At 43.1% G+C, this 24,091-nt stretch overlaps 1 protein-coding gene across 1 annotated transcript in view; it reads left to right on the top strand.

Annotated features, from left to right (window-relative positions):
* LOC149282424 (uncharacterized) overlaps positions 1-24,091 on the top strand; it is a 66,055-nt gene that overhangs the window by 38,668 nt on the left and 3,296 nt on the right. The window contains exon 3 of the mRNA XM_089498201.1: positions 19,083-19,096. Coding sequence (XP_089354327.1) covers positions 19,083-19,096 — 14 coding nt within the window. The remainder of the gene's footprint in view (positions 1-19,082; positions 19,097-24,091) is intronic.

A 24,091-nucleotide genomic window follows, 5' to 3' on the forward strand; every position in this document is an offset into this window, starting at 1 on the left:
CATGATGCAAGTGAACTGCAGAGGATGCTTCATACTGTGAGGCACGAGGAAATGACTCACAACCAATACAGTATACAGCTCACATGTGGATTGATGTGGGTTGGAGTTGTGTGTACAAGAGATTGTGAAGATGATGAAAGTCAGAGAGGAGAGCTGGTACATAGTTGTTTTATATTGCAACTCAAGCTAAAGAACCTCCAAGGACTTGGAGGAAATCAACTGTGTCTGTGAGTTATTTTTAAGTGTGGAAAGTGGTTAGTGCATTGCCAATACCTATATCTGGAGATTTGCTTCTGTTCTGGCTGTGTTATTATTGAGCTCTGGGAGTGTTGCCTTCAGACTGTGCTATACTTTGGCTTTGAATGGGACCAGAATTCAGAGCCAAGAAGGACCTGAGAGCCGGTGTGATAATCCTTTTTGGCTGAAGTATTTCCACCAAGCACCCATTTCATTTAATTCAGTTTCAGACATTTTTTTCCCCACCCAGGAAACATCCTAAAGCAATTTAAGCCTTTTTGAATGCTCAGTTTCTGCCCACAAGCAACAATTTCAGTATAAATATACTGTTGTTCAGCATCAGTCCAGTTGCAGACAGACCCTCTGTTGATTTACATTGCTAAACACCTCTCTACACTCGCCAGCCCCACTTGCCATTGAAGTTACTGTCTTCTCTCCGAGAAGAGAGAAATAAAGCGAGAAGAGAGAAATAACGAAAGGGATAAGAGGGAAAGAGAAAGTGCTAATAGGCAAAGAGAGGAAAGGACACAAAGGAAGGCTCAAGGAGAAAAAAGTAATCAGGAGACAAAGGGGCTGAATACAGACCATCAAGAAAACAAGAAAGCAGAAGAGGGCGCCACAGGAGGCACATAAAAATTAGTGTAGAAGGCTAATTGGAATATAAGGACCCGGGCTGAAAAGCAAAGGAAAAATGGGATTTAAGTTAATTTCATGGAATGTAAAGAGAATAAGTCAGGAAAGGAAAAGAAGGCATGTAATGCATTACTTGGAGAAAAATAATTTTGATTTACTATGTTTACAGGAAACTAAAATGAAAGATGGGGACATAAAATATTTACGTAATAGGAAACTGGGAACTTTATTTTGTGCAACAGTAAATAAAAGGAAAAAGGGCATTGCTATTTTTGTAAATAAAAGATATGAAGCAAAACTTGTGAAAAAAGATAAAGATGGTAGATTGCTTTGTGTAGAAATGCTACTGGATAATGTGAAATATGTGATATGTAATGTTTATGCCCCACTAGAAAGGAAAGAAATGTTTTATAAAAATTTGGCAGAGAATATAATGGAATTTGAAAACGGCAACTTAATTATAACTGGGGACTTTAATGGCGTGATAAACCCTTTGAGGGACAGAAAATCCCAGAAAAAAACAAACCCAAAATTCCAAGGAAAGCTGCCTAAAAGTTTCTTTAATATGAAGGAGGAATTTAATTTGATAGATGTTTGGACACATTGCAATGGGGATAAAGCAGGGTTTACTTTTTATTCGGATGCACACAAGTCCCTATCAAGACTAGACTTAGTGTTGCTTACAAAAACAGTGGAAACTAAGGTAAAAAAATGGAAATATGGCCAAGGACTTTTTCTGACCATAATATGATAGAACTGGAATGAAATGAGAAATGGAATAGAAATAAAGGTTGGAGATTAAATGAGGATATTCTGGAGGATGAAGATTTTGTAAATAGGGTTAAAAAGAGTTGAAGTTTTTCTTTGAGACAAATAGTGGAAAGGAAAATAAAATGAAAGTAGTGTGGGATACAAGCAAGGCGTTTGTAAGAGGATTATTTATACAAAGAATGATGGAAATTAAAAGGAAAGAAAGACAGAAGGAGGAAAAAATTAGAAATGAGCTTAAAATGAAAGAACAAGAGCTACAACAAGTAAAGAAAAATAAAAAATTAGTACATAAAATAAAGATTTTGAAAGGACAATTGGAAAGAAAAATAACAGAGGAGATTGCCGTTAACTTTAAAAAATTAAAACAAAATCAATTTGAAAACACAAATAAAATAAGTAGGTGGATGGCTAATAGATTAAAGAACGAGAGAGAGAAAAAGATGATAACGCAAATTAATCAAAATAACATAATTATAACGGAACAGGAGAAAATTAAGAATGCCTTTGTTTCATACTTTAAAAAATTATTTGAGGAACAGGAAGGGAGTGTACCTGTTGAGAAACAGATAACAGAACTGCATGAACACAATGAAATAAGAATAAATTTGGATCAGAAGGAGAAATTAAATGCGGAAATAACATCAGATGAAATAAAAAACGCAAAAGCCTCTGGGATAGATGGGCTTACGTCAAAATACTATAAAGTTTTTGAAACAGAACTACAAGAACCTTTAAAGAAAGCATACAATTTAATTCAAACAGAGGAGAAACCAGAAACATGGGGAAAAACTTTAATATCTTTGATACCAAAAGAAGGTAAAGATGAAAAATTAATGAGTAACTAAAAGCCAATCTCCTTAATGAATAACGATTATAAGATCTGGGCGTTTATTATGGCAAATAGACTTAAGATAATATTGAATGATATAATAAAAAAGGATCAGAATGGTTTCCTGCCTAGGAGGAAGATTAAAAATAATATAAGAACTATAGTAAATGTACTGGACTATTATAACATGCATAATAAAAAAAGGTGGCACTGTTGTTTGTCGACGCAGAAAAAGCGTTCGATGGTATCAGTTGGAAATTTATGTTTAATTTATTAAAGGTAATGGATTTAGGGCAAAACTTTATTAAATGTGTGGAGGAAATATATAAAAAGCAAAAGCATGATTAATAGTTAATGGAGAACTAACGGAGGAATTTATTATAAGATGGGGGACAAGACAAGGATGTCCGCTGTCACCCTTACTGTTTATAATAGTATTGGAATATATGTTGAATAAGATAAGGAAAAATCAGAGGATAAGAGGAATTAAAGTAAGAAGAGAAGAAACTAAAGTACAAGCTTATGCGGATGATTTGGTGGTAATCCTTGAAGATCCAATAGTAAATATCGAAAGTCTGTTATTTGAATTAAATTGGTTTGGAAAATTATCAGGATTTAAAGTAAATAAAGGTAAATCAGTGATAATACCTAGAAATATGAATAAAGAGGAAAAAGAAATGTTAAAGAAAAAAACAGGATTTGAAATATTGAACAAGGTAAAATATTTAGGAATCTGGATTTCAAATAACAATATGAATCTCTTTGATAATAACTATAAGGCAATGTTGAATAGATTGAGTAGATGGGCAAAACTAAATTTGTCTATCCTAGGTAAGATTAATGCAATAAAAATGTCCATCCTACCAAAGATTTTGTTTATCTTTATGAATTTACCAACAACTATTAATAATAAAATTATAGATCAGTGGAATAGGGAATTTAAAAAATGTATTTGGAAGGGAGGTAAGGCAAGAATTAGGTGGAATAATATAAAGGAGAAGAAAGAGAACGGGGGATGTGCCATGCCAGATATTAAAACATATAGTTGGGCGTGTGATATGCTCTGTCTGGAGGATTGGATTAAGCTAAAAGATAAAAGTATATTAAATTTGGAAGGAGCAATTCTTTGTTTTGGCTGGCACGGATACCTCTGGTATAATAAAGCTTTAGTACATCAAGATTTTTACTACAATCCAATTTGGAGGGTATTAATAGAGACATGGAATACAATTAAAGCCAAATTTTACTTTAAAATACCAGGATGGGTGTCAACTCATGAAGCCTTTGCTAATAGATGGGATGTACAAAATACTTGGTTAAGATATGATGATGTAGTAACGATGAATGAAAAACAGGAGTTGAGTATAAAAACTAGAGAACTAATTAAAGAAGGTAAAGAAATAAATTGGTACAGTTACCATCAAATACCATCAAAGAAGATATAAAAACAACGGGAATTGAATTAAAACCAGTAGAGTTGGACAAAATAATAATGGAGGATGGAGGAAAGAAAATAACAAAATATTACAATTTGTTTAGAGAAAGAGAGTTAGAAAGAGAGCCAATAAAACAATATATGATTGATTGTGCGAAAGATCTTGGGCATGAGATACCACTAGAAGCGTGGGAAAAATCCTGGAGGAAAACAAATTCATTTACAAGGTGCCAAGATCTTAAAGAAAAATTTTTAAAGATCAGTAATAGGTGGTACTACACGCCTGATAGGCTAAAGAAGATGTTTAAAACTGAAAGAGACATTTGCTGGAATTCCCAAAAGGAAAAGGGAACAATGATCCACATGTGGTGGAAATGCGAAAGAGTTAAAAGTTTCTGGGAGGACATACATAAAACAATACAACAAATATTTGGTATAAAATACAAGAAAAAAACAGAGATTTATCTGTTGAATATGACACATTATTTGAGGGCAGAGGATGAGAATAAACTGAGGAGAAATATGTTATATATGATAATTCTTGCCAGGATGGTTATTGCAAAATACTGGAAAGCAAATGTAGAGTTACAAATAGACGAATGGTTATTAAAATTAAACGATATTAGAAAGTTAGATATACTCTCATGTAAACTTGAAGATAAGAAAGATAAATTGGAAAAAGAATGGGGACAAATATTGCTGTTTTTGGAAAAAAGATAGTGTCTGGACAAAAACCTGGTTGATTATGTGAATATAGAAATAGATAGTTATATAACTGGACCAGGATGTGAATATATACTAGTTAAACAAGGTTAAAATGTATGATGAGATAATTTTTGGAGAATATGTATGGATATACAACCAGTATATAACCGATGGGAAAAGTGATAACAGGATTCTGTTTTATATACCATAAGTAGGAAATAATAATAATAATAATAATAATAATAATAATAATAATAATGACTTTATTTCTAGCCCGCCTTTCCAAAGATCAAGGCGGGTTACAGCACTTAGACCATCCAACAGTACAATCCATAAAATGCAATAAAAGCATCAATCAATATAACATCAGTTAAAACATACTACAATAAAAATAACTGTCCAAACTAGCACAATAGTGCAACAGTGAGGGGAGAGAAGGGGTTATCTCGAGGGTATTAGGGGTATGCCTGTTGGAAAAGGTGTGTTTTGAGCCCCTTTTTAAATTGGTCCAGAGAGGCGGCCGTTGAATATTTGGTTTTTTTTTGGAGGGAAAATGGGTTGTATATGGAAAAATTGCAAGAAGCAAAAGAAGACAAATAAGCAACACAAAAGAAGATTTGTAAAGACAGGAAGTAAAGATACGAAGAACAAATGGTGATGTAAATAAATAAATATAAGGTTCATCATCATTAATCTAGGTAATGTATTACCATTAGCAAAGCCTCACACTATTCACCACTCCCACCTTTGTTACCTAGTTTGTGTGTGTGTGTGCGCGCACGTGCGTGAACACATATATGTATGTGTGTGTGTGTTTTACTTTCCCCCTAAATAAAACACAAAAACCTATTTGAAATGCCTCTGGAGTTCTGTGTGTTTCCCGGCCTGGTATAGTTGGGATGAATCCTGAGGTCACTGTTGCCCTAATCTCTCCTTTGAGCTAAGTATGAATTTCCCCTAAAATCATAGCACAATGATGGCGATTTGGGACACTTGGAGGGCAGGAAGAGTAAGTGGAGAGGAAGGGAGCAGGGCAGCCCCACAGACCTTTCCCTGCCCTCCAAGTGCCCTGTTTGGGACACTTGGAGGGCAGGAAGAGTAAGTGGAGAGGAAGGGAGCAGGGCAGCCCCCGTGCCTCCCTCCCCACAGAACTTTCCCTGCCCTCCAAGTGCCCCATTTGGGATACTTGGAGGGCAGGAAGGTTAAGTGGAGAGGAAGGGGGTTGGGCAGCCCCCCTGCCTCCCTCCCCACAGACCTTTCCCTGCCCTCCAAGTGCCCCGTTTGGGATACTTGGAGGGCAGGAAGGATAAGTGGGGAGGAAGGGGGCTGGGCAAAGTGCCACTTCTGGCACGTGTGGCATAGGTTCACCATCACTGTCATAGCACTTGTGAGTGTCCTCCCCAGACTCCAGAATTTTGAGTGACAAAGAGCCTCTGGAATCAACCATGGAGCTAAGCAAGCTCAGGTTGGAAAAGAAACATTAGAGCAAAAGGAATTTATGTGTTGCCATTTTCTCTCTTCATATGCATTGCTCATAATTGTTAAATGGAACCCCTAAATATATCTGAAAACAAGGGTCTGAGCCGGTTCTCACCAGTTCAGTTCTTAAAATCTGTCAGGTTGGTGGCTGCCTCCCAATCCCCAAGGCCCCTCTCCTGGCCCTTCCCAGAGGTCCCTTCCTGTCCACACAGAGCTAGGCAACCCTGGCTTTGCTCCTGCCTCCCCCTCCTGGCTCCCAGAGGCCTGATCCCCTTCCCTTTCTCCCTCCGCTCTCCAACCTTCCCTCTTGCCCATCTGCACTGCTTCAGCATTTCACCTTCACCATCTCTTCCCTGCCTTTCTGTTTTTCACATTCCCTCCTTCTCTCTATCACAGACACACACCCAGAGAGTGTGATGCATAAAAGGGACACTTTGAGGCCCATTTGTTCAGAATGGATGGATAATCAATACACAAGTGATTCATTGGGAAAGGCAGAGCAAGGGGGCTGGGAACTGGACTCGAATTTTGGTGAGGATCAAGCACCAGAGAGCAGCCTTAAAACAGCCTAAAGACATCTCTAAGACAGGGATGGACTACTGTCACATGGGGGGGTCATATTGGCTCTCAGGGGCACCCCCACATTGTATTGCCTAAAAATATGGAATAATGTTTTGCCCCTCAGTATCCCATTGCATCCCTTTGGGGAAGTGGAGGCCGTTTTACCACTGTTGAGCCCTCTCTGATCCATTGCATGGCAAATTTTCCCCAAGAACCATCTCCAGAGCCTCAAAAGGATGGAAGAGGGACCAAAAAGGGTAGGAACCTTGCTGAGCAATATGCTAAGTACCATTTGGGTGAGGAAAGCATTAATCTCCATGCTTCCTTCCCACAAAATCCTAAATTTCAGAATTAAAAAGTCCTTTGCTTGAACCAAAGGGTTTATTGAGAAACTCCGGCAGAAGCATCCATTAACACGTCTAAGCAGTCTCTGAAGAGTCGAAATCTTTTCCCTCTGTCGTTCTCTATCTTCACACTCCTCCCTTTCCTCCCCCTTCATCCCCTAACCAACCCAGCTGCCAAGGTACCTCTTGCCTTCTTCTTCCACCGTTCTCATACGTCTCTCCCCCTGGGGCATGCCTGCCACCCAAATCTCACAAACCAGTCAGTTAATAGCCTCCACAACAGACTCCCTTCCTCCAAGCTGTTCTAGGCCCCATTATACTTACCAACAACTTAAAACTACTAACATTCAAACTACTAACAATTCCCCCCTAAACCGCAATACCATTGTGGATGAACCACAGAAGCTGGTTCTGACAATTGGCAGTTTACAATGGGGTATTTGGTATCCTTATAAACTGGAGAGCAATAGTGCCTCACTAAAGCACAAATTCAAATATTCTATAGGATGTTGCTATCTCAATTAAACTATACTTGAAAGGGATCTAGGACTCCCAGTAGACCACAAGTTGAAGATGGACCATGCAGTAACTGCACACTCCCAAAGCCTAATACTTATGGGCAGCACAATCTTGACGCAGCGCCATCCATACGGCGCATGCATCCATGACGTGTCTTGTGTGACGCGTCCAAACAGCACGGCGCATAAGACATATCACCGTGACGCTCCAAGGTGCAAATGGCGCCTTGGTGGCATCACAGGAAGGAGTTCCATTTCTGAGCTCCTTTTGGCTGCAGATCGTTCTTGCAGCCATGAGGTTGCTGCGGCAATGATCCGGAGGAGAAAGGGATAGCCTGTGGCCACCCCTTTCTTCTAATCTGTACTGAGCCATTGTTATTATTATTAAGATTTATTTCTAAAGCGTTCCTTCTTTGGAGATCTTTAAACAAAGGCTGGATGACTATCTGTTGGGGGTGCTTTGAATGTGTATTCCTGCATGGCCAGGGGTTTAACTGGATGGCCCTTGTTGCCTATTCCAACTCTATGATTCCATAATTCTAAAGTAGAAACATAACACCATAACAATGTAGTATGAAAGGACCCTCAGTCTTCACAGGAAGGGCAGTGGAGTCAAGTTCCTTACCCACAGAGGCCACATTCTCATAATTCGCCATCATAACATCGCTGTACAGAAGTCTCTGCTTCTTTGTCAAGAGTTTCCATTCATCCTCGGTGAAATATATCGCCACATCCGCAAAAGTCACCTGCAATAGAAAATAGCCCTGATTCAGAGAGTGACTAATAAAAGGGAAGGAAAACACATGGTTCATCCCAAATATTATTTCATCACTTCACAATTCAGTCCAAGAAATAAACTTTAAATTCTGTCTGCAAGAAAAAAAGCTACTGCCTTCGAGATCCAGTTTGTTTGGAATCCTTTCAATATAATATACAATATAATAAACAATATAATTTAGGCCATGTCTGGGATATAGAGGATGGATTATGATACTCACTATCCCACCACATACAGTACATTTAGCCACCAAAGAATTATAGTGCATTTAGATATTTCTTGCCACATTTCAGAGGCCAAAGTTAATTTTAACAAACTGTTGTGGGGAGCACTGTGGGCTTGAGGGCCACTGGGACCACCCCATATTTAGACCCAGACATGTTCTACCATGTCCCCCAACATTTCACAGATGGGAAAAGGAAGACACATGTGGACAAGCAACACCAAAAGGTGGTCAAGATGGCCAAAGTTGTTTATGAAGAAGATCACACAAGCTAGGAAGTGCACAACAGTTTGCTTTTGCTTCAGTCTCCTGGGAAGGGCAATATTCTGCCTCTTTCTTTCCCCTCCTCTCCCCACTTTTGAGTTGATGGGGGGGCAAACTGAATGGCATTCAGGAGCTGAAGTGAGCTGAGAAGGGGGAAAGTGGGTGGAGGGGAGACCAACCGGGACATGTTTGGAAGCGCCTGAAAAAGTGGGGCGACAGAGGATTAACCAGGACTGTCTCTGCTAAATTGGGAGAGTATGTTCCCCGCTTGCTTTCATGAACTATCCCAGCAGTGACACAGATGAAACTAATAGTCAAGAACCTCGACTCACCAAAGAGTTCTTGTACGTCTGCATCCTCTTTCTCTTGGAGCCCAACTCCCTCCGCTTGGCCTCTCTGTTGGCCATCAGGTGGGCAGGGGTCCTGGTGGTCTGGCCCTTGGGTCACTTCCAGCAAAAGGTGCCCCAAAGCTGTGTCCAAGGGGCCGAGATGCAGTTCCTGAGAAAAGAGACCAGAGATTCAAAAAAGGACGCAAATTGGATCTCCTATAAAGAATCGATGCAAATAGAACTGGTTCTAGAATAAAGACACAAGAAGATCGTAATTATCAGGGTATTATCTTTCATGGTTCTTTTACAGACAATTAAGAAAGCTCTTCCTAATGGATAAAAAACAATCCGGTATTTGCAAATCAGACTCTGATCTAGAACAAGAAATTATGTCAAATAAAGATGCCTTGTTAGCAAGACTTTATAATTGTATTCTTAAAATCTGTACATAAGAGAACATTATTAAAGAAAATGTGATCAGATGGTCTCAAAACTTTGGTTTTGTAATTGAATTAGACCAATGGGAATACACTTGGAAAAAAAGATTGAACTATACTTGCAGCCAAAACATCAAACAGAGAGTTATTATAAAACATTTTGATGGTATTTAACACCAGAGAGAATAAGCAAGATGTATAAGAATTGCAGTAATTTGTGTTGAAAATGTGAAAAGGAGCAGGGCTCAATCTATCAAACGTGGTGGAATTGTGGGAAAGCGATACAATTTTGGAAGTTGATTTATTATTAGTTTCCGGGCCTATTAGTTTCTGGGCACAGTAGAAGGTGTTGATTATAACCTTTAAAAACCTACATGGCTTGGGTCCAACCTATTTGAGGGATCGCCTGCTTCCATATAATCTGCCCCACTGCACCCTCAGGTCCTCTGGGAGGAATCTATTGCAGCCTTTAAAAACCAGACTGTGTAAATTTACAGCGCTTCATAAATAAAGGTTAATAATAATAATAATAATAATAATAATAATGGTACCCTCCTCTCCTTAAAAAAGTATTAAATCCAAAGCAATATTTAAAAAACAGAAAAAACAACAAACAAACAAACAAAATGGACAAACTCTCAAGAGGAATTAGATAGGAGCCTCCTTCTCTCTCTGGAGCCTCTCTGTCTCCTTCCTTCTTGCATGAAAATCTATTAATAAGGAAACTGGGGAGACTTTTAAAACCTCTCAAAGGAGCCACTTTTGGCCTTTTTCGGGGGACAAGCCTCCTCTTAGAAGCCAAAGCCCAATGTTTGTAAAGAAGAAGAATAAGGCTTGTATTAAAACTATCCTCCCCATTTCTGATCCCTTTTAAAACCCATGTTCCCCAGAAGAAGCAGAGCTGTGTAATAAGAAAACCCTCTCAGAAAAGAGACACAAAAGACACACAAAGAGACACACTTCCTTCCTTTTGGCCCAAGGAGCCTGGCCTCCTTCTGACTCTGGAGCCTCAGGAGAGAAAGAGAGGCCTCTGTTCAACTGAGACTCAGAGAAGGTTCTGGAACATTATTCCCCTCAGTCACAAGCAGCACAAAATGGCCATAAGAACACAAAATGGCCTCCGGAACACAAAATGGCCGCCAGAACACAAAATGGCCTCCGGAACACAAAATGGACTCCGGAACACAAAATGGCCTCTGGAACACAAAATGGCCATCAGAACACAAAATGGCCTCTGGAACACAAAATGGCCGCCAGAACACAAAATGGCTGCCTCTTCCTAAGCACTTGGCATTTGGCAGTTTGAGGCCTTCAGGGAACCCAAAAGGGAGGATGAAGGGGCCCCAAAGTCAGAAGGATCCTCAAACAGGATTTCCAAAGCTTAACAACACCTGAAATGCCAAACCAAAAGTACATTCCCAGAGTTCCATAGCACTGAGCCATGGCCATTACAGTGGTGCAGAACAAGAAGGCCCAGGGATGGTGGCATTAATGATGATTAAGGTCTGGAGGCAGTTGTATCCTCCCCCAGGCCTGATATCATCATCATCATCATCATCTTTGCTACAACATGAGAGCCACCATTAAAAGCATTGAAATTCCCTTTGGGAGTCCCACTCTCCCACCTTCAGAGAGAGTGGGCCATGCCTAGAAGGACTGCTGGGCCTCCTTCCTCCCCTCCTTAATGGCAGTGGCCAAAGGAAAGCACCAGCAGCAGTTGACCCAAGCCAGGCCCAGCCGGACCTCAGTGCAGCAGTGAAGCCTAGTGGTTCCAGGCCTTGTCTCTCTGCTGTCGCTTCACTTCACTTCACTCCCCTCTCTCTCCTTCCTTCCTTCCTCCCTTAATGTCTGTCTGTCTCCTTCTCCCTCTAAAACTCTACTCCTCTTTCACTCTTCTGCGCGCAAAGCTAAATAGAGAAGCTGAAGCTCCGCCTCTTCTTGAATCTGGCCAATGGGACTATGGTCACTTCAGACTGGTGCTCCATACCTGAAGGAATGAGACCAGCCCATTACCTCAGGCTGATGCTCATTGCCTGAGAGATTGAGATTGGCCCATTGTGATCTCAGCCTCAAGCTCCTTGCCTTAAAGATTTAGATAGGACTATTATGAGTTGAGGCTGGTGCTCTTTACCTGAAGGATTGCGACTGTCCCATTGTGACTTCAGCCTGATGCTCCAAACCTGAAGGATTAAGATGTGACTATTGCGACTTCAGGATGATGCTCCTTTCCTGAAGATTGAGACTGGCCCATTGTGATCTCAGCCTCAAGCTCCTTGCCTTAAAGTTTTAGATAGGACTATTATGAGTTGAGGCTGGTGCTCTTTACCTGAAGGATTGAGACTGGCCCATTGTGACTTCAGCCTGAAGCACCTTCTCTGAAGCACTGAGAATGGCCCATTGTGACCTAAGGCTGATGCTCCTACCCTCATGCACTGAGTCTGCCCATTTTGATTTCAGGCTGATGCACCTTGCTTGAAGTATTCAGATGGTGCTATTTTTTACTTCAGGTTGCTGCTCCTTACCTTAAGCATTGAGACTGTCCCATTGTAATCTCAGAATCAGAGAATTAGAGAATCATAGAGTTGGAAGAGACCACTGGGGCCATCCAGTCCCCCCAGCCATGGAGGAACTCTCAATCAAAGCATAGTGAGAGATGGCCATCCAGCCTCTATTTAAAAACCTCCAAGGAAGGAGACTCCAATACACTCTGAGGAAGGAGTCTGTTCCAATGTCCCTCCTAATGTTGAGGTGGAATCGCTTTTCCTGGAGCTTGCATCCTTTCCTCCGGTTCTTGTTCTCAGGAGAAGCAGAAAACAAGCTTGCTCCCTGCACAATATGGCATCCCTTCAAATATTTATACAGGGCTGTCATATCACCTCTTAACCTTCACTTCTCCAGGCTAAACATCCACAGTTCTCTAAGTCGTTCCTCCTAGGATATGGTTTCCAGACCCTTCACTATTTTAGTCGCCCTCCTTTGGACACACTCCAGTTTCTCAACATCCTTTTTTGAATTGTGGTGCCCAGAACTGGACACAATATTCCAGGTGGGGCCTGACCAGAGTAGAATAGAGTGGGACTATTACCTCACTTCATCTAGACACTATACTTCTATTGATGTAGGCTAAAACTGCATTTGCCTTGTTAGCTGCTGCATCACACTGTTGACTCATGTTCAACTTGTGGTCTACTTAGACTCCTAGATCCCTTTCACACGTAGTTTCATTCATCCAGGTGCCCCCCATTCTGTATCTGTGCATTTCATTTTTATGCCCTTAATGCAGTAACTTACATTTCTCTGTGTCAAATTTCATTTTGTTAGCTTTGGCTCAGTTTTCTAGTCTGTTCAGGTCATTTTGAATTTTGATCCTGTCCTCTGGGGTTTTAGTTACGCCTCCTAATTTTGTGCCATCTGCAAATTTGATATGTATGCCCCTATTTCTGTCCTCCAAGTCATTGATAAAGATGTTGAATAGCCCTGGGCCCAGGACAGAGCCCCACAGGACACCCCACTGGTCACTTCTCTCCAGGATGAAAAGGAGCCACTGTTGAATATCCATTGGGTTTGGCCAGTCAACCAATTATAAATCCATGTAACAGTTGCCTTGTCTAGCTTGTTTCATGTTTTTGTTTTATATACTGTTTAATTTGGTTAACTATTAAGGGACATAGCTATGAGATTCTATGATATGGGGTGCACTATGAACCTTTTGATAAATGAACAAGTATTTCAATCCTATATATACATATCATCAGACATAACTCCAGAGAATGTTAGCCTTTTGGATGCCACAAGGTTCCTCTCATTCTTCAGAGCAAGAAGCAACACTTCAGCTGCCTTCTAGAAGATAAAGCAAAAAGGCTTCCAAAAGGACTGAACCCTTGGCCAAGTCACACTCTCTCAGCCTCAGAGGATGGCCATGGGAAACCCACTCTGAAGAAACCTGCCAAGAAAACCCCTTCAGAGACTCCCATAAGGTCACCATAAGACCTGGAAACAACTGGGAGGCAGACACCAAGAACAACATTGGGAAATAGGTGCAAGCCTTGCCTTAGGAAAGTGTAATGACTGGGCTCCAGTCAATGGAGGTCTTCTTCAGGCAGAAAAGGGAGGTTTATGCAAATGCAGAATGACATCACTGCTACGGAAGGCTCTCTTGACCAATCAGAGAGCAAGATGAAGGTTCTTCTGGAAGCTTCCATGAGAAGGAGATATAAGGACTGAGAGACCAAGAGACAGTTGGAGGAATTGTGTCGGTTGGAGATCGAGAGAGAGAGAGTTAAAGAGAGGATCTTGGAAGTTAGTCTCAGAATTGGACGCTTAGGTTTATTTATTTCTTTAATAGCTTGTATGAACTGAATATTATATATTTACAAATATTGTAACTGCAAGGTTCTTAATATCTTGTAGGACTTATATTTTAGTTATATTTCGTTATCTATAATAAATACAGTGGTGCCTCGGGTTACGAAATTGATTCGTTCCGCTGTCAATTTCGTAACCCGAAAGGCTTTCGCAAGCCGAATCCCCATAGGCGCTAATGGGGAAAAGCCGCTTTTTGGTGCGAAATCGCGCCGAAAAGCACCAAAAGTTTTTTCGTAACCCGAAAAAACTTTCTTAACCCGAAACAGTTTTTTTAAATTAATTTTTTTCGTATCCTGAAAATTTCGTAACCTGGGTAATTCGTATCCCGAGGTACCACTGTACCTCCTTGGAGTATCTACTACTCAACGCTCCTTTTACACGTGTTTTGGCTCGGTTGATGCTTGGGAAGATCAGTAAAGAAGGAGAAATAAGGTTCCTTAACCGGTCCCAGTGTAGGTTAAGGGAAACCCTTTTATAATTCACTGGATGGAGGCAGCGGGATTTAAGGAAGTTAAGGGTCTGCTGGGCTAAGAGCCATAATGTCTAAATATCTAATTAACAATTTGTAATCCACTCTAAAAGCCTTTTGGCTGAAGAGAGGGCTATATTATTGTTGTTGTTGTTGTTGTTGTTGTTGTTACAGGGCCGCAGTTTGGCTGCTTGGACCACCGGAGATCATCACAGTGAGTCAGTTGGAAAAGCCCATCTCACTCCAGAAAATAAAGGTACTTGAGGAGTTTGTACTCTACGTCTTTCTGTAATAGTAGCTACACAACTGATAATAGCATTTGCGACATTTAAGATTTTAAAAACAAATATGGCGGATTTAAATGCTGCTTTAAAACCTCTTTCCATCTGCCAGCTTTGCTCTGGTTTTGGGGGGAAATGAGAAAGTGTTGGGAGGGAGGGGCTGCCAACAGAATTAGGAGATGCAGTGCAGGCTATGGACAGTTTGCAGCCAAGAAAGGTCCAAAACACACGGCAGCAATAGTCCAGTTTGAGAGCGCTTTCACTGCCCTGGCCCAGTGCTAGGGAATCCTGGGTAAGGGAGTTTACTGTGGCACCAGAGCACTCTGACAGAGAAGGCTTGATGTCTCACAAAATGACATTTCCCAGAATTCCTTAGCACTGAGCCAGGGCAGTTAAAGCGGTCTCAGATTGGATTATTGCTGCAGTGTGTTTCGGACTTAGTTGACCCTTGGCAAGTCACACACTCTCAGCCTCAGAGGATGGCAATGGCAACCCCTCTCTGAAGATACCTACCAAGAAAACCCCATGATAAGGTTGCCTTAGGGTTGCCATAAGTTGGACACGACTTGAAGACATACATGAAGAACAGAAAAAAGTCTGTACTTATTTCTCAGGTTGTACATGGGAATGGGAGGCAGTGTGGTGCAATGGTTTGAGTGTTGGGTTGCAACTCTGGAGGCCAGGGTCCAGTGCCTCACTCCTCCATGAAACCAGCTGGGTGCCCTTGGGCAAGAAGCCACACTCTCTCAGCCTCAGGGAAGGCAATGCCAAACCTCCTCTGAACAACTCTTGCCAAGGAAACTCCAGGAGAGGTTCCCCAGAAGTCAGCAATGACTTGTAGCCACACCACAAAAAACTACAAAGCCTCAAGAAAGAGACAGCATGGTTCAGTGGCTGGAGAGCTGGACTATGACCCTGGAGACCAGGGTTCGAATGCCCTCTTGGCCACGGAAACCCACTGAGTAACCTTAGGCAAGTCACACTCTCTCAGCCTCAGAGGGAGGCAGTTGCAAAACCACTTCTGGACAAATCTTGCCAAGAAAAGCCTGAGAAGGGCTTCCCTTAGGGTCGCCATACATCAGAAACAACTTGGAGGCACACAGTGACAACAAAAGCAGTAACACCACTAACACAAGGCAGCTAGGGAGAAAAGAAGGAAGGAAGAAGGAAAGTAACAAAGAAAGAAAGAAAGAAAGAAAGAAAGAAAGAAGATAAGAAGATATGGGAGTTGTAGTCCTCGGTTCAGAGGGATTGGAGGGGCCTTACTGCACGGCAGGACCAGTGTTGCTAACAATCCTCAAAAATATTTCCTGGCATGTTTTACCAAAATCCACGGAATCCCCCCCCCCTCCAAATATTACACGGAATATTCAGTCAAAATCCCTGTAACGTTCCCGTAATGTTAATAATAATAATCGTAATAATAAATGGATGTATTTATATATTTATTAATATGGCGGATCTTTTGCACATAAACATAACCCTAATTGAATAAAAATAATTGTAACTTATTTCAACTCTCAAAATTACCATTGGACCAAACAAAGAATCATTCAGTCCTTCTAATACCTTTAAGATATCTATTTTGACATGAAGGGGGTCCAGGAAGCTTTGTGCCAAATAGAAACGTGTTCGGCTGCAACCACACTGCATAAATAATCCAGTTTGACACCCCTTTATCTGCCCTGGCTCAGTGCTAGGGAGCCCTGGGAATTGTAGTTTTGTGAGACATTGAGCCTTCTCTATCAGAAAGAGGTCTGGTGCCACAATAAACTACATTTCCCAGAATTCCTTAGCACGGAGCCAGGGCAGTTAAAGCGGTCTCAAACTGGATTATTTCTGCAGTGTGTTTTGGACCTTTGTTATTATAAATGCTCAAGATCCAATCCATACTGCAGAAATAATCCAGTTTGAGACTGCTTTAACTGCCCTGGCTCAGTGCTAGGGAACCCTGGGAATTGTAGTTTTCTGAGAAAGAGCTCTGGTGCCACAATAAACTACAATTCCCATGCATCTGAGGAAGTACGCTTAAGTCTAGGAAAGCTCATGCTGGCAACTTTTCTTTCGTGTGTCTCAAAGGTGCTACAAGATATATCTCTGTATCATCATCACCATTATTATTATCATTATTAAATCCAAATGCAGCAGAAGAAGTGGACTTAAACTGGCAACACTGATGTACTGTAGACTCTTTCTCTGGGGCTGTGATCTCTAAGTGTGGAGGCAATTCCCTTGTCAAACCAGGGGATCCTGGGAATTGTAGTTTGTTGTGACATGTATGTGTATATATGTGTGTGTGTGTTGTGTGTATATACTGTATATATATGTGTGTGTGTGTGTGTGTGTGTATAAGAGCCTTGTCTCCCGCACGTCTGCCCTGGCTGAGCTTTTCCTGAGGGCGGGGGGGGGGGGGCGGACGACCACTGTCCTCTCTCTGATTGCCTGAAAACTCTCAGTGTGACTCCCAACAGGACTGGTTGCTCTGTAGCCTCGCTCTCAGAGTCAGGGCCACTGGTGCCAATTTCGGGGGTTTGTCCCGGAAATTGGGTTGTTTTTTTTCAGGGCTGGAGCTGAAATGTGCAAAAGTCCCTGAATCTCCACAGAATAGAGCCAGGCACAGAAATCACACGGAAAGCACTCAAAAATCCCAATTTCCGTGTGAAAGTCACAAAATTGGCAACAGTGTACCTCTGTTCAACTGAGGCTTCAGAGAAGGTTTTGGAACATTCTCCACACTCACAAACAGCACACAAAATGGCCATTGGAACACAAAATGGCCTCCAAAACACAAAATGGCCACCGGAAAACAAAATGGCTGACAGAACACAAAAAGGCTGTCTCTGCCTGAGTGCTTGGCAGTTGACATTTGAGGCCTTCAGGGGAGAGAGAGACTGAGGGAAGGAGGTCCTGGAGGGAAGGGGCCTTGGGAGATATAGGGCTTTCCTGAGATATTTGGGGTTGCTTCCTAACAAAGGGGTTTCTGGACCCATAAAGGATTTGGGGCAAACTGGTTCTGAAAGGCAGTAGCAGCCTTTTCTCTTGCCAATGGGATTTACAGTGTATTTGCTTGACTGGATCTCCCAGCATCCACATGGCCAGAAAGAGGAGGGGTCCTGCCCTGCATTTCATGGGTCTTAGGCTCTGGGAACGTGTGCCTTTGGCCAGCGTCCGTGTGGCTGGGGCTCCAGAGTCCCTCCTGCCTTGTTCCATATTAACTGCAGGAGGAGCCTGTGAGGGTGGGGCAGGGGGCGGGGCCTTCCAGCTCCTCTTCCCCCATTGGCCAGACTGAAGAAGGGGAGGAGCTTCTGCCTCTCTATTTAGCTCTCTGCGCAGAAGAGTGAGTGAGTGAGGAGGTGTTAGAGAGGCACAAGGCTTGGAAGTGGTAGGCTTCACTGCTGTGCTGAGGCCTCCAACTGCCAAGCGCTGAGGTGGAGGTGGCCATTTTGTGTCTTAGTGACCATTTTGTGTTCTGGTGGCCATTTTGTGCTTCTTGTGACTGTGGGGAATAATGTTCCAGAACCTTCTCTGAGTCCTCAGTTGAACAGAGGCTTCTCTTTCTCTCCTGAGGCTCCAGAGTCAGAAGGAGGCCAGGCTCCTTGGGCCAAAAGGAAGGAAGTGTGTCTCTTTGTGGGTCTTTTGTGTATGTTTCCTGAGAGGGTTTTCTTATTACACAGCTCTGCTCACCTGCGTATGTCACCAGCAGGATTCTGTTCTCTGTGTCTTTGAGTGCTGCAGAGTTTCTTTCCAAGCCAATCCTAACCCTACTTCCTTTTCTCAGGAACCTCATCTCGGACTCCTTGTACACGGCTTTGGGCCTCTGTTGCTGGAAGTGACCCAAGAGTAGGGCAACCAGGACCCCTGCCCACCTGATGGCCGACACAGAGGCCAAGCAGAGGGGGTTGGGCTCCAAGAGAAGGAGGCTGCGGAGGTACAACAACTCTTTGGTGAGTCCCCATCCTGGTTATTAGTGTCATGTGTTTCACTGCTGGGCCAGTTCATGAAAGCAAGTGGAGAACATACTCTCCCAATTTGGCAGAGACAGTCCTGGTAAATCCTCTGTCACCCCACTTTTTCAGGGGCTTTCAAAAATGTCCTGGTTTTGTTCTCCTCCTCCCACTTTCCCCTTTGTCCTCAGCTCACTTCAGTTCCTACAAAATGAGTGCCAAGGATTTTGAACCCCATCAACTCAAAAGTGGGGAGAGAAGAGGAAAGAAGGGAGCAGGGAGTCCTTGCTAGGAGTCTGAGGCAAAAGCAAACTGCTGTGCCCTTCCCCGCTTTTGTGACCTTCCTCATAAACATCTTTGGCCATCTTGACCACCTTCTGGTGTTGTTTGTCCACGTGTGTCTTTCTTTTCCCATCTGTGAAATGTTGGGGGATATGGGGGAACATCTCTGGATCTAAGCTGTGGCCCTCAAGCCCACAGCGTTCTCCAGAACTGTTTTTTAAATATGACATTTGCCACTGAAATTTGGCAACAAATGGATAAATGCACTATAATTCTTTGGTGGCTAAATATAGTATATGTTTTGTTATAGTCAATATCTTAATCTATCCTCAATATCCCAGCCATAGCCTAAATTATTTTGTTTACATCTTATCTTTGGTTTATATATTATATATTGTGTATATCGAGCTAGAATAGACCCATTCAATCAACTACTAAACGATTCTTCAACAGATAGGTAAATTCAGCTGATTCAATGGGTCTACTCTGGTGAGGAACAGAGGCAGTTTTGCTTATGTGAAATCACAATACTTGTGAAACTCAGCTTATTCCACACATGGTTGTAAATCCTATGGGATCAATAGGTCTTCTTGGGCTGAGACTAATAGTATGATTCAGGCCCTTATCATGGTAATGAAAATCATTTCATGGTTCAGACTGAATAATAGTGAATCAAATATGATTGGATGGGTTATACTTATAAGATGTAGTGATTGTGTGCAGAGGGATTTTGCAGCACCCTTGAGACCAACTGTGTGAAAGATATTGCAGCATTGAACCTGGTCTGTGTCCCTTCCTCTGGCAACAGCCCCCTGACCCTCTCCTCTCACCCCCTCAGAGCTCAGCCCCAGTGGTCAGTGGGACGGAAACGGGTCTTCCCAGCCACAACACATTGCTATGGGCTCCATTCCTCTGGCCATGCAAGCAACTGCACAAGACCATTCCTGAGAGGAACAAGAAGGGATAGGAAATGTCCAAGACCCAGGTAGCCCCCTGTCCTTTTGGACTCTCACTCTGTGGGGCTCTTGCTACTGAGATGGCCTCAGGGAAGGCAGAGCAACTGACTTCTAACCTCTGGTGATGGTGGGGCTGGGGTGTCTTTTCCAGGCATTCCTCACCCTCCTCAAGGGCTGCCCCACCTTCAACCAGAGCCAGTAATGCAGCCACCATGGTTCTCCAGCTCTGGCAGAGTTTGTCCTTCAGCCCTCCCTGTTAGCTCACCATTTCCTCCAAAGGAGGCCATACTTGAAGGCCACAGACCCGGTCAGTCCCTTGGAGGGGACAGAGAGCTGGGGGGCTCTGGAAGAAAATGGAGTGGGGTGAACCCAGGAGGAAATGGATGGGAAACAGGATGATGTGAAAAGACCTTCCTATTGATACCCAGAGAATGTCAGAAACTCAGAGCTTTGCTTCCCAGATTTTATCCTACACAAACACACACACAATTGACATATCCAGCGGGAGCCATGTTGGCCATATAGCAGTAGCATCCCAAATCCACAAATCTAGGATATCGGATATGTTATATGGATGTGAATATACCACATTTTAGGCTTCACGGGAGAATGATAAAGAGAAGGCCAATGGATGGGACCTGTACTATTGGAGGTTGCTACCTCCAACAAAGGTTTTAAAATATCTTTTAAATTGGGACAGCATTGGCATGTTTTACCTTATCAACACCTACAAGTTTTCCTGTGTAAAAGCATGGAGCCTGCCTGAGAAATTCAGTTTTCTCTTCCAAACAGAGGGGCTTGTAGCCTCACAAAGGATTCGAGACAAACTGGATTTCAAAGGCAGTAGCTTTTTGCTTGCTAACATTATTTAAAGTTTGTTTCCTGGGATAAATTCTGAAGTAATGAAATAATATTTGGGATGCACCATGTGCTTTCCTTCCCTTTTATTAGTCACTCTCTGGATCAGGGCTATTATCTATTGCAGGTGACTTTTGCGGATGTGGCGATATATTTCACCGAGGATGAATGGAAACTCTTGACAAAGAAGCAGAGACTTCTGTACAGCGATGTTATGATGGCGAATTATGAGAATGTGGCCTCTGTGGGTAAGGAACTTGACTCCACTGCCCTTCCTGTGAAGACTGAAGGTCCTTTCATACTACATTGTTATGGTGTTATGTTTCTACTTTAGAATTATGGAATCATAGAGTTGAAATAGGCAACAAGGGCCATCCAGTTAAACCCCTGGCCATGCAGGAATACACATTCAAAGCACCCACAACAGATAGTCATCCAGCCTTTGTTTAAAGATCTCCAAAGAAGGAACGCTTTAGAAATAAATCTTAATAACAATAACAATGGCTCAGTACAGATTAGAAGAAAGGGGTGGCCACAGGCTGTCCCTTTCTCCTCCGGATCATTGCCGCAGCAACCTCATGGCTGCAAGAACGATCTGCAGCCAAAAGGAGCTCAGAAATGGAACTCCTTCCTGTGATGCCACCAAGGCGCCATTTGCACCTTGGAGCATCACGGTGATATGTCTTATGCGCCGTGCTGTTTGGACGCGTCACACAAGACACGTCATGGATGCATGCGCCGTATGGATGGCGCTGCGTCAAGATTGTGCTGCCCATAAGTATTAGGCTTTGGGAGTGTGCAGTTACTGCATGCTCCCAAACCCTAAAATCACCGCCGGCATGCCACAAAGTGCCCATTTCTACCAGGCCAATAATAACAATAATGATACTCCACCACGTTCAGAGGAAGTATATTGCACTCTCGAACAGCCCTTACTGTCAGCAAGTTCCTCCTAATCTTTAGGTGGCATCTCTTTTCCTGTGGCTTGCATCCACTGTTCCTCTCCTTTTCTCTGGAATAGGAGAAAGCAAACTTGATCCATCAATGTGACATCTCTTCAAATATTTGAACAGGGCTATTATATCCACTCTTAACCTTCTCTTCTCCTGGATAAACATAGCCAGCTCCTAAGCCACTTCTCATAGGGCTTGATGGTTTTCAGTTCCTTCACCTTTTTGGTTGCCCTCCTTTGGATACTCTCCAGATTCTCAACATCCTTTTTGAATTGTGGTGCCAAGAACTAGACACAGGGTTATTTCAAGTGAGGCCTGACCAAAGCAGAATAGAGTGGCACTATTACTTCTCTTGATCTAGACACTATACTTTTATTGATAAAGCCTAGGATCATATTGACCTTTTTAGCTGCCTCATGTTCAACTTGTGGTCTACTATGAGTCCTAAGCTACTTTCACACGTAGTTTAATTGTCATAACAATATCCTGTGTAATCTTGGAATTTGTAGTTTGGTGAGGCACTATTGCTCTCCACTTTCTAAGGATTCTAAATATCCCATTCTAAACTGCCAATTCTAGGATTCTGTGGGAAGGAACTATGGTGATAAATGCTTTTCACCCCCAAATGCTCCTCAGCACATCCCTCAGTAGGGCGGTTTACAGACTGCCCCTTTGGGGTGGCCTGTACCTGCCCCTTTCATCAACGGATCAGGGCCTCAGCTGCCACAGCGGCAGCCCTGAGGCCCCAATCCACCGCTTTTCCAAGGGCGTGGCCTGGAAAAAGTGTCCTTGGGGCTTCAAGCCCCAAAGACACCCCAACAGCGGCGTGGAAAGGAGAAAGGGGCCACTCTGCACCTTTCTCTTTTGTATCGCTGGCGCAGCTCTCTAAAGGCTGCACCAGCGACACAAATGAACGAAGGAGCTCCAAAATGGAGTTCCTTCCTGCACCGTGGAAAGGGCGCCACAAGCGCCCTTTCATGACACTAGGACGTCACGTCCATGCCGCTCCGTTTGAATGCGGCGCAGTCGTGACATCCTAATGGGCATCACCATCTGCATGTAGAATGGGCGCCACCATTTTGTACCTACTGTGTGCGTACTAGGGTTGGGGGCGTCTGAAAAAGATGCCCCCGGGCAACCCTAGTATGTACACAGTACGTACTAGGGTGCCCTTCTGGAAAGGTCCTATGTTTCCTGGCTTTTTTGGCCCTTCTTCCAGGCTTTTCAGGCTCAGGAGAGTCTTCTTGGGGAAAAGGCCTCCCTTGGTCCTACAATGGCTCAGAGAGAGCCCAATAGTGGCAAAATGGCCTCTGGTTCCCCAAAGGGATGCTGTGGGATACTGAGGAGAAAATAGTATTTCATTTCACCCCCAGACAATACAATGTTAGGTTGCTCCTGAGATCCCCTGTGGGCCAGTGTGACCCCCCCATCCCCAACATTAGGCCATCCCTGTCTTATAGATGCCTTAAGGCTGGCACTTGACCCTCACCAAAATTGGAGTCCAGGTCCCAGCCCCCTTGCTCTTGCTTTCCCAGTGACTTATTTGTATATTGATTATCCTGCCTTTCTCAACAAATGGGACTCAGAATGTCCCTTTTGTGCATCACATGCTGTGGATGTGTGTCTGTGATAGAGAGATGGAGGGAATGGGAAAAACAGAAAGGCAGGAAAGAGATGCTGAAGGTGAAAGCTGAAGCAGTGCGGATAGGCAAGAGGGAAGGTTGGAGAGTGGAGGGAGAAAGGGAAGGGGATCAGGTCTCTGGGAGCCAGGAAAGGAAAGCAGGAGCAAAGCCAGGATTGCCTAGCTCTGTGTTGTTGTTGTTGTTGTTATTATTATTATTATTAACCTTTATTTATAAAGCGCTGTAAATTTACACAGCGCTGTACATACAATCTTTTTAATTGGACGGTTCCCTGCCCTCTGTCTTGCAATCTAAAAAGACATGACACAGAAGGAGAAGGGAGTGGTGGTGGCTAAGGGGCCTGTCTACTAAGATAATACATATAAAATACATAGCAATACCGGAAATGATTCAATAAAACAGACAAGAAAAGAACATCAATTAGCAAGTGACAATTATGCAATGCCTGGGAACGCTTCTCTGAACAGGATGGTCTTCAGCTCCGTTTTGAAGCTGGTTAATGAAGTGATGGCTCTTGCTCGCGGGGGAAGAAGGTTCCAGGAGTGAGGGGCAGCGAGTGAGAAGGGGCGAATCCTAGATGGGGCAGAGGAAATCCTGGGCTGGGACAGCAGGCTTGACTACCAGAACGGAGGGCCCTAGTGGGAAGGTGAGGGGAAGTAAGGTGAGGTATGTGGACAGGAAAGGACCTCTGGGAAGGGTCAAGAGAGGGGCCTTGGGGATTGGGAGGCAGCCACCAACCTGACAGGTTTTAAGAACTGAACTGGTGAGAACCGGTTCAGGCCCTGGTTTTCAGACAT

The sequence above is a fragment of the Sceloporus occidentalis genome, unplaced genomic scaffold (genome assembly GCF_023333645.1).
Source record: "Sceloporus occidentalis isolate IW3139 unplaced genomic scaffold, rSceOcc1.0.p SCAF_114, whole genome shotgun sequence".
In the NCBI taxonomy this organism is placed as follows: domain Eukaryota; kingdom Metazoa; phylum Chordata; class Lepidosauria; order Squamata; family Phrynosomatidae; genus Sceloporus; species Sceloporus occidentalis.